We start from the raw sequence: 15778 nt of genomic DNA, 5'->3' as shown, positions 1-15778 counted from the left end.
TGTAAAGCAAAATATTTTAAACTTTCTGAAAAATAGAGGAGTATTGCTATATTCTTGAGACATCACAGAGTATCTTGAGATATAAAGAACCCAACCACTAAGGGAAAATATCTCTCTGTCAGTCTATCTATCTATCTATCTATCTAAATTTTGAACTATGCCCAAAAGGTTTCATAAACAAAGTGACAAAATAAGCCACAAAGGATATATCTATGTAAAGACAGCCTACTAATTAATAGGCTTGGAATTCAACCCAATGGAAAAATAGGCAGAGGTTAGGAACATGCAATTTATGGGAGAGAAACTCTCCTGGCCAATAAATAAATGAAAATATGTTTAACTTCACTATAAAAGCAAATGTAAACAATGGGCTACCATGACTCATCAGATTCAGAAAAATTTAAATATTTGACAGTATTAAACATTACTGAAGATGTAGGAAATGGGAATTCCTTCACTCTGAGAAGGGAGCATAAATTGATATAATCACTTTTGAGAACATTTATATGAAGTTGTTAATGGACATACCTGATGATCCTAATTTCCATTTCTAGAGATATGTCTTTGGGAAACTCTCACACATGCTTACAAGAAGATGTAAGTATAAAAATGATTATTCAAGCCTTGCTTATAACAGTTAATCATTGGAAATAAATAATAGGAGGGTAGATAAATACATTGTGGTATTTTCATACAATGAAATATTACACAATAATTAAAATGAATGAATTAGCTCTTTGGGTATTAAAATGGATAACTCTGAAAAATATTGAGGCAAAAATCAAGTTACAAAAGGGTTCTGTAATAAATTGGTTAACAGCATGGATTTTACAGCCAGACTACCTGAGTTAAAACCCCAGCTTTCCATTAACTTGACTATGTGACTTGGGCAAATTATATAACCTTTCTGTGCTATGGTTTCTTCATCTATAAAAATGAGGATAATAGTAATATTTAAAAAAACAGTATATAAAGGAAAAGGAGAGACCCAAATCAGTATTTGGCAGTGTGTCCCTAACACTATTCAAGGAAGGTAGTATTGTGACAGGTTGACATGAATATTGCCATCTTTTTGGTAGGTATTTTCCAATGTGTGGGAATAGGTGTATACTCTATTAAGATTTGATGATACACTCTAAAATATTCTATTTCTTCATTCTGATTCTATGTCACCATGAAACCTTATTTAGAGAGGGGATTCCTAAGCTTGGTGTTGCAGGTGCTCCTGGTTTCTTCTTGCTGCTTATAGGAAAATACCAGAGGAAAAATAAATTGAGAAAACGATAATTTGGGAAATTCCAAGCCTGTCCATATGGCAAAGACATGAAAATTAAGATTCACTCTCAGAAAAGCATGCTTCAGAGAAAAAACTGAGTATATGACTCTACAACTTTCTGTTGACAAGTTGGATCAAAAAGTTCAGAGTGGCTGGTTGCGGTGGTTCATGCCTGTAATCCTAGCACTGTGGGAGGCCAGGGAAGGACTGCTTAAGCCCAGGAGTTCCAGACCAGCCTGGGCCATATACTGAGACTCTGTCTCTACAAAATGTTTAAAAAATTATCGGCTGGGTGCGGTGGCTTATGCCTATAATCCCAGCACTTTGGGAAGCTGAGGTGAGTGGATCATGAGATCAAGAGATCAAGATCATCCTGGCCAACATGAGGAAACCTCATCTCTACTAAAAATACAAAAATTAGCTGGATGTGATGGGGCATGCTTGTAGTCCCAACTACTCCAGAGGCTGAGGCAGAATAGCTTGAACCCGGGACACAGAGGTTGCAGTGAGCCGAGATCGTGCCACTGCATTCCAGCCTGGCAACAGAGAAAGACTGTCTAAAAAAAAAAAAAATGATCTGGGCATGCTGGCATGAGCCTATGGTCCCAGCTACTCAGGAAGCTGAGGTGGGAAGATTGCTTGAGCCCAGGAGTTCAAGGCTGCAGTGAGCTATTCATGCCACTGCACTCTAAACTGGGCAACAGAGAGAGACCCTGTCTGAAAAAATAGAGTATTTAGACACAAGAGATTAAGGGATTGACTGGGGTTATCCCTTTATCACACCAGGAAGCCTCTAGAAAGCTTAACAGTATTGTCCCTCTGTGCAATAAAGTGAATTGCAGTAAAAAGAAGTATCCTTGTGGGCAAGTTCAAACAATGATCTTTGATTTAATTTTTTAAAAATCAATCTGAAAAAATTTAAAGATGCCTTCCATATCCTTCTTGTTTACAATTATACCTCATGGCAGTCACTTGAGAAAGTCTAAGAAATGACTTTCTAATTTGATAGGCCATAATTTTAGCTTTAATTAAAAGAATTTCCAAACCTAAGGTATACACAGTTTTAGTAATTTGTATAATTGTGCTAACAATACTAGAGTGGTTAGAGTTTGATAAAAATTCTTTAAAATCACAGTCCAGTTGTGTTTAGAATAGATGACCATTAGGAAGATTGCCATCTTCCTCCCATGATGTTGAAGAGCTCAGGCTTCAGACAATCTATGTTGGCATCTTGCATCCGTCATTTACTGTTTGCCAGGGATGTTTCCTTGGGCAAGTTTCTTACCCCACCTGGACTTTAGTTTCTTTGTCTATAAAATGAGAACTGTAATAGTTCTGACATCATAGTGGTTTTATAAAACTAAATGAGTTTTCTATATGTAAGACAGAATAGTGCCTGGCCCATAGTAATTGTTCAATACTTGATCACCATTATGATCTTCCACTACGTAAATTAGCCTAAAACAGTGTTGTCTGTTTGATCTCACCATCTTCATTCCATTTGTTAGGGTATACACTCTTACACTGTGCTGCAGCCTGGGGTCGTTTGGAAACTTTGAAAGCACTGGTAGAACTGGATGTTGATATAGAAGCTTTGAACTTCCGGGAAGAAAGGGCTCGAGATGTTGCTGCTAGATATTCTCAGACTGAGTGTGTTGAATTCCTGGACTGGGCAGGTAAGGAAGCTCACAAGGGGTTAGCAAACTGACTGATGTGATGAGTTTTTCTCCTATGAGTTACAGGATATGTCACCTTTTTTCACAGTGTTTTATTTGTAGATACAACCACAGTCATAGTTGACAATAATACATGAAATTTCCCCCTCTTTCTTTATTTTGCTATTGGCCATAAACATTGTATTTATTAGTAACTGTACATATTGGAAGCTTGTTGATTTACCAACTTCTGTCTCACCAATAATTTTCTATGAGAAAATAATTTCTGTAAGAAGATTATTGTATATTCAATATATATGTTCAAGGCCATTTTTTGAGAGACTCAGGCAAAGTGGATTATTTCTTAAATGTCTTAAATGTTTAAAAAATAGCATATTTGAGTAATATATTTGATTCCTCAAATATAAAAGGTTGTAACAATAATTTTAGAAAGGTTTATTTAGGCTAAATTAATTTATAGTGCTAATAGTCAGAATAGTAGCTACCCTTATGGCATGGGGGAGCTTCTGGGATGTGATGTTCTTTTTCTTAATCTGGTTGCTGGTACATGGGTATGTTTCTTTGAAAATTCGTTGAGCTGTACACATAGGTTTTGTACTTTTCTGTTTATAAGTTATACTTCAACACAAAGTTCAAAAAACAGTACTATTTTGTCTTTTGCTAATATTTTGCATATATACTTCCACAACCCTGTAAAATATAGCTTAAAGAGATTTCAGGAAGATGTACTTTTGTAACTAAGCTAGTGCTTATGAAGTTCACAGCATTTGTTTTGCAAGGCTATCTGCATTTCTGTTTTTAGCAAGCATTTATTGAATTCCCATTGTGAGTATAGTATCGCTGTAGATACCATTGGTTGTTCCTGTACTCTGGATATTTGTTAGGTGGGAGATTATAAGTTATGGACACATTCAACAATTATTTAAAAATATCAGAAAGGCTGTGATTAAAGGTTAAAATTGGCGGAGCAGGTATTCCGTGCTACAGGGTGGTGGGAGAATAGGAAGTCAGAGCATGCTGGGCTTGAGCTGGGCCTTGAAGAATGGATGGGATTTGAATATGCAATATAAAGGGAAAGGTCATGAGGAAAATCTTAGAGCTGTGAGTGAAAGTGGCATGTTGGAGGACGGTGACAAGATTGCCTTATTGAGCAGTGGGTCATAGTTTCCACAGGTAGGCTATAACATAGGTAGAATAATAAAAGGGTTAAGTACATGTCCTCTTGAGATTGAGTTTAAATACTAGTGTCCCTGCTTGAAACCTATGTGACCTTGGACAAGGTGCTTAAATTCTCTATACTTCAGTTTCCTTCTCTGAAAAGGGGGCCAATAATATAGTTCCCATCTTTTGAGGATTACTGTGAAAATTAAATGAGATGATATAAAGCAGTTACCACAATACCTGGCATGTGGTCAGCACTTGAAAAATGCTGCTGCTTTTATTACACCGTACCCTTAAATGCTTGGCTAAGGTGTTTTTATTTTATTCTGGGAGCCACTGAAAATTTTTATGTAGAACAGGAAGAGGATAACTAGCCGGGCGAGGTGGCGGGCGCCTGTGGTCCCAGCTACTCGGGAGGCTGAGGCAGGAGAATGGCGTAAACCCGGGAGGCGGAGCTTGCAGTGAGCTGAGATCCGGCCACTGCACTCCAGACCGGGCGACAGAGCAGAGCAAGACTCCGTCTCAAAAAAAAAAAAAAAAGAACAGGAAGAGGATGAAAGTGATCTTGAGGAAGATTCAGCTGGTAGTGGTAAGGTGCATGTTCATCAATAGAATGAGGAAGGGACTAGAATAGTTAATATAAATAAGGAAATTAAAGGAAGGAAACACATTTGGGAAGAAAGAGATGAATTGTGCTTTGTAGAGTATAATTAACTGTCCACTTGAACTGTTTTCTATAAGCAATCTTATGTCAATATCTTTTATTTTTATGATTAGATCTGTAAGTAAAAGGAAAACACAAATAGCAAATAATTCAATTGATCCCCCCATGATTAGTAATTTTAGGTGCAATTCACATTCCATAATTTTTCTTTTTTTTTTTTTGAGATGGAGTTTCATTCTTGTTGCCCCAGTTGGAGTACAATGGCGTGATCTCAACTCACTACAACCTCTGCCTTCTGGGTTCAAGTGATTCTCCTGCCTCAGCCTCCCAAGTAGCTGGTATTACAGGCATGCGCCACTATGCCTGGCTAATTTTTGTATTTTTTAGTAGAGACAGGGTTTCACCATGTTGGTCAGGCTGGTCTCGAACTCCTGACCTCATGATCCACCCTCCTCAGCCTCCCAAAGTGCTGGGATTGTAGGCGTGAGCCACCATGCCCAGCCCACATTCCATAATTTAAAATCCATTTTTGAAAGATGACCCATAGTACTTAAAAATCACAATTCAAGGACAAAGTTTGCTGTAACTTTTCTGAGAAGTTTTTTGGGGCTTATGGGTGTGAGGTATTATTGGTTTCCTTCTTCATAATATCCATCTGTTTAATTTGGCCCCTTTTTCAGAGAAGGAAACTGAAGTATAGAGAATTTAAGCACCTTGTCCAAGGTCACATAGGTTTCAAGTAGGGACACTAGTATTTAAACTCAATCTCAAGAGGACATAATATCCATCTGTTTATCCATCTGTTAATATCCATCCTTAGGTTCTTGGAGCAATTATACCTAATATGTCTTAGTGGTGAAAGGAAATGAAAACTATAAAAAGCAAACTAGTATTGTGTTTCCAGATCAATGATTAAATTAATATTGGAGTTTCATAGAAATGTAGCTGTGGAATGTCAGAAACATAAATAACTCAATATAAAATTTAACATTTATGGCCGGGCGCGGTGGCTCAAGCCTGTAATCCCAGCACTTTGGGAGGCCGAGACGGGCGGATCACGAGGTCAGGAGATCGAGACCATCCTGGCTAACACGGTGAAACCCCGTCTCTACTAAAAATACAAAAACTAGCCGGGCGAGGTGGCGGGCGCCTGTAGTCCCAGCTACTCGGGAGGCTGAGGCAGGAGAATGGCGTAAACCCAGGAGGCGGAGCTTGCAGTGAGCTGAGATCCGGCCACTGCACTCCAGTCCGGGCGACAGAGCGAGACTCCGCCTCAAAAAAAAAAAAAAAAAAAAAAAAAAAAAATTTAACATTTATTTAATTCAGCCTTACTATTTAATTCAGTCTTATTCAGAATGGAGTTTCATAGTAATGTGGCTGTGGAATGTCAGAAACATAAATAACATAAAATTTAACATTTATTTAATTCAGTCTTATCAAGAATGTATATCACTTCTGTTTCTTCTAGTGATTAGAGTAGGAGTTACCTGGGGAAACTTAAAGGATTCAGAAATCCCTACCCCAAATAGTCTTCTCCATTCGGCTGAAAATTCCATTAGTAGAGATAAATTTCCTTGGGTTTTAGAGGTTAGGGGATTTTTTAAGTCTTCAATAGTTCACCATTAAAATAAATATATATTAATGTTCTTTTAGAGGGAATTAGCTAACATTTCAGAACTCTGAAGGTATGAAGCAAACATTTATAGAAATGTGAAGGTGGGCAACGTTGTGCTAAGAAGGAATGGAGGTAAAGGGAGTCTGGAAAGTGGAGCAAAATAAACCTTTCATAATCCATAGTAGCCCAAGCCAGGTACTATTCTTTTCCGCTACTTATAAAACTGTAAAGTTTATTGCTGTTTCAAGGATTGGTTTTGAAAAGTTTTTTTCCTCTCTTATAATGGTAGCAGATATGTTATAGATATATTTTTCTAGGATTTTTCAAGATATTTTAAGTCAAATCATCTGTCCCAGTCTCAGGCCTATCTCCTAGTTGTTCTTTGAAAAATATTGTAACCATAGTTTAAAAAATTGAATTGTCTTATCAACAAAAGTCTGAAATTAAAAAAAGTTAATCTACAATTCATCATTTATTATACTGAAAATGAAAACATTTATACTTAAAAAATTAATATATTCTTTAATATTTCCATGCTATTTTAGCAATCTGAAGTAGGAAATTAAAAGTCTTTCTGTGGTTATAAAATTTTCTCAGGAAGGCTGGGTGCAGTGGCTCATGCCTGTAATCACAGTACTTTGGGAAGCCAAAACGAGTGGATCACCTGAGGTCAGGAGTTCAAGACCAGCCTGGCCAAGATGGTGAAACCCCATCTCTACTAAAAATACAAAAATTAGCTGGGCATGGTGGCAGGAGCCTGTAATCCTAGCTACTCGGGAGGCTGAGGCAGGAGAATTGCTTGAACCAGGGTGGCGGAGGTTGCAGTGAGCCAAGATGGAGCCACTGCACTCCAGCCTGGGTGACACAATAAGATTCTGTCTCAAAAAAAAAAAAATTCTCGGGAAAATAAGACAAATCTCAGCTATTATTTATCAGAGATTTATTGAAACACTAAATTAAGCTTCTGTTATATACATTGGTTAATGATTAGTAATCTAACACATTGAAAATAACAAAATACTTAAACATGTAGCAGTGATAGTGTATGTTGGGAACAGGTGGTCGGAGTCACACAAATCAACACTGAGACAAAGGATCTCTTAGCAAGGCTAGTTTACTTTCTGCAGAAAGGGTGCTGCTCACTAGCAGTCTTGCCACGTGGGCACACACGAACAAAAGAGACAGGGTCATTTATAATCTGGTGCGTCCATCCTACTGCTGTGTCCGGTTTCCATTGGCTGGAACAGGACCTCACATTCTGTACTCGACCTGATTGGCTAGCAACTTAGAACTTCCCAAAAGAGGCAAAGGCAGAGGAGAACAAAGGAAGAGAGGAAGTAACTTGCGGAATGCTGAGAGGCAAAAACACTTCCAAATAAGGAAAGAGGAACAGGCTATGACCTAACGCTTGCTTGGACCTGTTCAGGCAAGCCAGGGCAAATATCTAGGCTAAAATGTGGAGCTAAGAACAGAGTATATTGATTTCTTTATTATAGCTAGCAGAATTTAAGAATATTAGCTTGGGTCTTTGAGTAAATTTTGCTTCTAAGAGAGGTTACTATCTATTCTGAATTAGACTGAGAGGTATGTCCCTTTGAAGAGGAACCTCTATTTCATTTTCTACAATTCCCCCCTCTTTTATTTTATAATTCCTCTTTAAACTTGTTTAACATGTCTTGACTCAATTGCTCTGTTCGTCCTTTTAAGAGAAGTAATCATTCTGAATAGGGTGAAAGTTAGGAATTAGCTTTGTAAGAGTGGCAGAGACAAGTTTTTATATAAAACTTTGAAGGCAGGGAATAATACAACAGCCTGTGAGAATAAGTATACCAATAACAAGAGCTAATGAGGTGAGAATTGAAGTCAAAATCCCTTTCCATCCACTGAACCAATGTTCTATCTTTTAGAAAAAGGATCATCTAGTCCAGAATTTTTGGCAAGTTCATTGGATAGGGCTGTTAATCCTTGCAGCACTCTTGTTATAGTTCCATCAGGGGCAGTATTATTAGGAATAAAGGTAAAACATTGAGTTTCAATCATGATGCAGACATCTCCCTTTTCTACTAATATCATATCTAAGGCTATTCTATTTTTCCAGGCCATCTGGCTGGTAGGTCTTAGTTGCTCAGCTATCCCTTTGATGGAGTCCCTAGTATGATTTACAAATCATTGCTGATTGTAATATAGTTTATCCAGTCTACATTTTTATTTATAGATTTATAGTTAACCACCAGAACAATGTAGATTCAAATCCTGTAGCTCTTTGATTCCATGCTTTAAACTTATCTGGCACTCCTCATGGGACCCCAATAACATCTATGTAAAGCTGAGATCAAAGGACTCATATGGAGTTTCCCTTGGTCTGCAGTGTCTTGTTTTTACTTTCTCAGATTGATGAAATGCCAGGGTGAAGGGGATAGTCAACTGGATTAGAGAACAAGTACTGCTCCAATTATAAGGCAGAGTATCCAGTAAAGGTCCTCCACAGTACCACCATACATCTGCTCGGGGACTGATGGGCAAGCTTCTGGACAGGCTTGAGTTCCTTGCATCTTTTTATGCTTCCAAGGAACACCAAATTCTCCCCCTGCTGTGCAAGGCATGAAGTAAACTTGGCATTTAGAGATGGAAGCTGGATTGCCCTCCAGGCCTGACCCTCAGGGTGTCGAACTTCAGGAAACAGCAGAGAGTGCTTGGCGTGATGGATTATCCCAAGCAGTGGGATTCTGGAAGAGAGCCACCATACCGTCCATGCCTGGTCAACGAGGAGACCATCTGAGTGGAAAGGGACAACCTGGGCCTCTGGTCTACCGTGTGCACAAGCGTAACAATCGCTTTTATTTAAAGTGCAAATGGAATATTTAATCCATTTCAGCCAGGTATTTGCATCATGATATCCTGTCTCAATAGCTAAGGTCTGTCTTAGATATTTCACTTTCACAATAGACATTCTAGTTTTATCATTAGGTGTCAGAGTAACTGGTGTGGGATTGAAAAATGAGGATACTGAAGAAGGGGAAGACGGGGGAATAATGCATATCTCAAAAATGCCTAGGGGGTCTTTCTCATTTACATCAGTCCCCATACCATAGAAGTGAGCAAGGGCAAGTTTAGAGTCAGTTAAGGTGGAGGTGGTGAGAGAGAGGACAGGGTTACACTGATAAGGCTGACAGTTAGAAGGGGTAGTCCCTTTAGTGAAATAGATGAGGGGTTTTAGATTTGCACAAACCTCCTCCGTGGAAGTCTAACCTTGCTCCTGAGTAGTTCAAAGGACATAGTCCCAGCTACTACAAGGTTGCCAGGCTGTAGGAGCAGAGAATTGGTGTCTCAGCTGCAGGCAATCACAACTATGACTGCTAGGAGTAACTGTGTCAGTTAGAGGGCTGGGGCGTAAATATTTGTGTGAAAAGGCTAGCTGTCATTGATCCTTCACATCTCCACAAGGTATGACAGAGCAAGCATTAAAGGCAATGGTTTGAGGTGGGTCAGACTTAGTTATATTAATAACAAAGGACTTAATAACAGAATAAGGAAAGGAAAGGAAGCAATATAGAAGGTACATGAAAATTAAACTTTCTTTAACTTTAACTTGGTAGGGCTCAATCCTGGTACAGCAACCCATGATTCTGACGAGGAAGATGCTTTCTTGACTCGAGTATGGTGGGTCCATCCTTTCTCAGCTGTGTGGACAGCAGTCTCGGTGATTAACAGCACCAGATAGGGGCCTTCCCAGCTGGGCTCGAGTTTTCCTTCCTTCCACCCTTTGATGAGAAGGTGGTCCCCGGGTTGGTGCTGGTGTTCTGGAAATTCTAGTGGTGGCTGGTGCTAAGAGACCTTTGACCTTAAGAGAAGAAAAGGTAGAGGAGAGACCAAGTATATAATTTCTGAGGAACTGATCCTTAGTTTTAAATGTAGGAACATCAGCTGAGGAATGTAAATAAGGTAATCCATATAACATTTCATATGGAGACAGGCATGTATCCTTTCAGGGAGCTGTCCTGATCCTCAGTAAGGCAATGGGAAGACATTTGGTCCACAGTAAACGAGTTTCTAGAACTAATTTGGTTAAGTGGTTCTTTAAGGTCTGATTCATCCTTTCTACCCTCAATGATGAAGATGGATGCCAAGGGATATGATACTCCCATCTAATGTTTAAAACCTGGGATAGCTTCTTAATGACATGGGCTGTGAGATGGGTTCCATTGTCCAAGTCCATATTTTCTATTAGCCTACATTTGGGTGCTATATTCTCAATGAATGCTTTAACTACATAATTAGCTGTTGCATTTGAAAAGGAGGTAGCTTCAGTCTAGTGAGTGAGATGATCTACTCTTACCAACAAATACTTTAGGCAACTGATTGGGGTCATTTCAGTGCAGTTCATTTGAACGCTTTGGAATGGCCTTAGTTCTGGATCCTTCCCCCTTGGAGGTGATTTCTTTATGACTTGTTTGTTGGTTTTCTTACATATTAGACAACTATTTGTAACTTGCTTGGCTAGGGTATAAATTCCTATACACCTGTGAAGTCTGAGAACTGTGGTTAAGACCTCCCTTATGAGAGGTTTGGGTAACATCTTCCTTTGATCTGGCAATATCCATTTTCCTTCTGTGTTCTCTTTAGCTTCTATTTTTATTAACTTTTCCTTTTTTAGTGGAAGAGAAGATGGGGACTGCAGTAGGGGAAGGAAGGCAAGGAATTAAGTGAAAGGCATTTTAGAAGAAAAAGCAGCTTGTTTGGTTATCTGACCTGCAAGGTCATTTGGTTATTTCCCTGACTTGTGAAATAAAAGTCCTTTATGCCCTGGGACATGTACAATAGCTATCTCTTCTGGCAACCGGAGATTGTTTAGGACACGAACAATTAGTTCTTTGTGGACTAGATCTTGGCCTTTACTGTTAATAAGACCTTGCTCAGCCCAAATTTTTCTAACTGTATGTACCACTCCAAAGGCATACTTAGAATCAGTAAAAACAGTTCCTTCTTTGTTCTGCAAATATTTCAAAGCTTGATTGAGTGCAAACAGGTCACAGGTTTGGGCAGACTAATTATTGGGCAGTCTTCCTGACTCTACTTCTTCAAGCGTTTCTCCATCAATTACTGAATACCAATTATGTTTTTCTACTTTGACTATTTTGGAGGAACCATCTATAAACCAGTGCCGCCCTGTTTTAAAAGGGACCTCTCCTAGATCTGGCCTGACTTTTGTTTGGTAGTGAAATCTAGACACAAGTGTTTTTTAAATTTGGGTCTCCTGCCAAGAAACCTGCTGGGTTGAGCGAATTATCAGTAGTCAAGGTGAAATCATCTTTTTCTAGCAAAATAGCCTTATATTTCAATATTCTGGAGTCAGTAAGCCACCTTCCTGCTTTTGATTTAAAATAGCTCTAACTTGGTGGGGTATGCTTGCAGTTTATTTCCCCCCATAGGTTAATTTTCTACTTTCTTCAACTAATACTGCTATAGCCACGGGTCTTTATCTTCCCTGTCTTACTCGAAACATTTCCTATCTTGAAGTTTTTGGGTGATGCCTGACTAGAATAGGCCCTTTCCCTGGAGCTTTCAACCCCCCTTGCTCCTTGCTGGAGGTTTCTAGCACTCCTGGGTGTGGTGGCCGTGGCAACGGGGGAGAGGGGCTTGGCTCAACCTCTCCTACTAGAGGCTTCTTGCCCTCCCTTCCTTTGGAGGCTTGCCAAGTCTTTTCCCATGTTGAATCCTAGATAGGCCCAATCCCTTGTGCTAGATGTCTCGCCTGTTCTTTTCCCGGGAAGGCTCAATCCCCCAGATCCTTCAGACTGGGGATATCTTGGCTGTCCCATCTTTAAAGGCTTGCCAAAAGGCTCAATCTCTCGTACCAGAGATGTCTTGCCGATTCTCTTTCCCTGGGAGGTTAACCTTCCTCCTTTTCCCTTTTGGAGGTTCCTTACACCCTTCCTGTTTGTGTTCACGCACTCTGTCCAGCAACAGACTGGTAATCGGTCATGCACACACACTCAGCTTCCAAAAGCTGACCACCAAGGAAGTACTTTGCCACCCTCTTGCAGCTTTTCCTACCTTGGCCCGTGCATGGAGTCACCTGGTCCCTGCAGTCCCACAAGCCTCTCTCTTTCCCCGCGTTGCTGAGAATCCAACTATACTCCTTGCACCAGGTAGGTCCTGGCTGTCCTCCTGGGGCTGCTGCAATGGGCAGCAGGGCACCTCCCCATGAGAGAAGACCAAAGACTGTCCCAGAGGGGAATGTTAATCCCCTATGGGCCACCAAATTGTTGGGAACAGGTGCTCAGTGTCGCAAAAAATCAACACTGAGACAAAGGATCTCTCAGCAAGGCTAGTTTACTTTCTGCAGAAAGGGTGCTGCTTGCTAGCAGTCTTGCCACAAACGAACAAAAAAGACAGAGTCATTTATAACCTGATGCGTCCACCCTACTGCTGTGTCCAGTTTCCATTGGCTGGAATGGGACCTCACATTCTGTACTCGACCTGACTGGCTAGCAACTTAGAACTTCCCAAAAGAGGCAAAGGCAGAGGAGAACAAAGGAAGAGAGGAAGTAACTTGTGGAATGCTGAGAGAGGCAAAAACACTTCCAAATAAGGAAAGAGGAACAGGCTATGACCTAATGCTTGCTTGGACCTGTTCAGGCAAGCCAGGGCAAATATCTAGGCTAAAATGTGGGAGCTAAGAACAGAGTATATTGATTTCTTTATTACAGTTAGCAGAATTTAACAATATTAGCTTGGGTCTTTGAGTAAATTTTGCTTCTAAGAGAGGTTACTATCTATTCTGAATTAGACTGAGAGGTATGTCCCTTTGAAGAGGAACCTCTATTTCATTTTCTACAGTATACGATTTATTCTCTGGTACTTTAGTAAGTCTGGGTTATTTTTTAATTGAATGGAAGCAACATTTCAACCCAGGCTTCTTTGGAAAATTTTAGTAAAGATTGTGGCAAAAAATTTATAAAGGTTTCCAAAGAACCATTTTTATCTTTAGATGATAGATTTCTTTTGTGATCTCTATATTTGACTAAGCTACATTTGCATATGCATATATTTAGTGTCTTCTGGCTCCTTCTTCGTTACTCTTCTTCTTTAATTTGCAGTGCTTAATTTTCTTAGAGGAAGGATGGTAAGACCTGTGATCCAGATCTTGTATATCGCTGATGCTGTGGTTGCCACTCTGTAGAGTGTTTTGTCAATGCTGTAGATGAATGGGCTTTCTAGATCATTACCAGGTTTTTCTAATGAGGCTTGGTTTTTCAGCTAAAAGGGGAAAAACAATATAGATTTTATCTACATAAAATAGTAGAGTTCAATACTATAGTATAGTTAATAATATAGTTCAAATTAAATTTGTGTTCTAAATGTGTAAAGAAACTTTATTAAAACAGCACACATCAATTATTTATACAAAAGGAAGGTTACTATAGAAGAAAGGTATAAATGCAGAGGAAATGTTATCTGTATGCCACATATATGATCCTTATCACCATCAGCAAACAATTAATGTATCCTATGTTTAGGGTACTCTCTTGTGAGAAATTATTTGATTAGCAAAATGTATTCCTTTACTAAAGAACCTCAAGGTATAATACCATAAAGTAACAGTCATTTTAAAAATAAGAAAACATTTATAAATATCTAATTCTTCTGAAGGTCAATGAGGTTTTTTTTGTTTTTTGATCAAAGAGCTTTTAAGGTTGCCTCTGAAACTATGGTGTCATCTATTGGCAAAGTGGGAAATTATATAATAGTTTAAAAACTCCATTTCCCAGAAAGTTGGTTTACTATTAGCAATTAGTTTATAGCCCATATAAAAATTACATGACAACTTTTGTACTTAGATTTCTTAGATACATCTGGAAGGGTTCTAAGAGATCTCTTGTTACAGATCCTTTTATGGATGATGCAACTGAGAAAGAACAAATGACTTACCTAAGGACCCAGACAGATAACTTGATTTTCCATACATTTTCTGAATGGTAGCACACTACTTTTTTTGGTGTGTTTTGTAACTTGAAGTAGAGAGGACTAGATGATTCTAAGGACCTTCTAATTCAATACACATTTGTTCAACACCTAGTATGAGCAAGACACTGTGCTAGACGCTGGGGATGAATGGGAAGTTGGGGGAAGATTACAATGAGGAATAAAACACGGTACCCTCTCTCAAAGAAACTGGTAATATTATGTTCTAAACCCTTAGAGATTTTGTAACTATTACTACTTGTATAATGAATTCACCTTTTTTTGGTGTTTCTTCCATTTCATCCACAGGTAATGCACAGACAGAACAAATAAGGTGAAAAAGAGAGCTTGTAATAAATTATAAATGAGATATAAACAACCGTGAAATATATCCATGTTAGCAAAGTCGCAGCATAGTTTATCCAGAAGATAAGGCAGACGGTGAGATGGAGAACGCTTAAATTTCCAATAATGTACTTCTTCTGGAAGAATCTCCCATCCAACCTTTGCCCAGATAGTTCTATCACAAATGCAGAAACTCTCCCCAAAGAAGCAGATAAGCAACAGAGAAAAAATCAGTGGTAGTCCTTGATTAGACATCCTTCTTTGTCAACTGAAAAAAAAAGTAGCTAAAATTTAGCTATTTTAAAATGGCTAAATTAGCTAAATAATAAAATAAAATAGCTAAATTCCCTATGAAGGGAAGCAGAAAATACCACGAGCTATTAGCTAAAATGGTGCTTCAATAAAAGCACTTCATATAACCTTGCCAGTCAGCAAAATATGCCCAGCAAAGGATACACTGATGATCATTGTAACATTATCAGTCATAGTGACTCAGGGGTAAGTTCAGTGACATCATAAAGAATCACATTGGAACTAAAAGGTGTCATCTGACCAATCACATTGAGTTTCTTAAAGATACTTTTTTGTTGTTGTTGTGTTGTTGTTTTGCCAGAATGTTTTCAGCTTCTTCAATTTTCCTTAAAATGAACACGTTACTAATATTTTGTTAGCTAATAAATTCAACTATAGTCATATTAATAGAATCTTATGGAAATAATTTACTCATATCACCTCTAACCTTTCTTCTGAAGCACTGCAGTTTTACATTTACTTAAAAAATAGTATACCACTTCACATAACCTAGTATCTGCTTTTATTTTTTTGTTTGGGAATGTCCTTCCCTTCAAATAGTTCAACAAATGTTGAGTGCCTATCCCTTGTAATATATTCCTGTGGTGGTGATGTGGTCCTATCAGGTAGTGGGTAAGGGGTGAGGAAGGTGGCATGGTGTATGATGAAAAGATGGGACATAGACCTTGCCTTTAAGGAGTGTACAATCTGGAGGTAAAAGCAAAAACCAATGTAATAATTAAAATGATTCTGATTTTATTATAAAAAATAAATATAAAAAATTA

General features: G+C 38.7%; 2 protein-coding genes across 5 annotated transcripts in view; one reads left to right on the top strand and one right to left on the bottom strand.

Annotated features, from left to right (window-relative positions):
- ANKRD45 (ankyrin repeat domain 45) overlaps positions 1-15778 on the top strand; it is a 57692-nt gene that overhangs the window by 18191 nt on the left and 23723 nt on the right. For all 4 annotated transcript variants that reach the window (XM_033197459.1, XM_033197461.1, XM_033197460.1 and 1 more), the window contains exon 3: positions 2785-2952. In XM_033197459.1, the coding sequence (XP_033053350.1) occupies positions 2785-2952 (168 nt within the window). The remainder of the gene's footprint in view (positions 1-2784; positions 2953-15778) is intronic.
- TEX50 (testis expressed 50) lies at positions 13255-15170 on the bottom strand. Its single transcript, XM_033197463.1, has 2 exons — positions 14634-15170; positions 13255-13652 (listed from the first exon to the last, which is right to left on the bottom strand). The coding sequence occupies exons 1-2, from the start codon at positions 14955-14957 to the stop codon at positions 13482-13484; spliced, it is 495 nt and encodes a 164-aa protein (XP_033053354.1). The 5' UTR covers positions 14958-15170; the 3' UTR covers positions 13255-13481.

This window comes from Trachypithecus francoisi, unplaced genomic scaffold (genome assembly GCF_009764315.1).
Source record: "Trachypithecus francoisi isolate TF-2019V2 unplaced genomic scaffold, Tfra_2.0 Lachesis_group5, whole genome shotgun sequence".
In the NCBI taxonomy this organism is placed as follows: domain Eukaryota; kingdom Metazoa; phylum Chordata; class Mammalia; order Primates; family Cercopithecidae; genus Trachypithecus; species Trachypithecus francoisi.
This window is presented reverse-complemented; position numbering and strand designations above follow the sequence as displayed.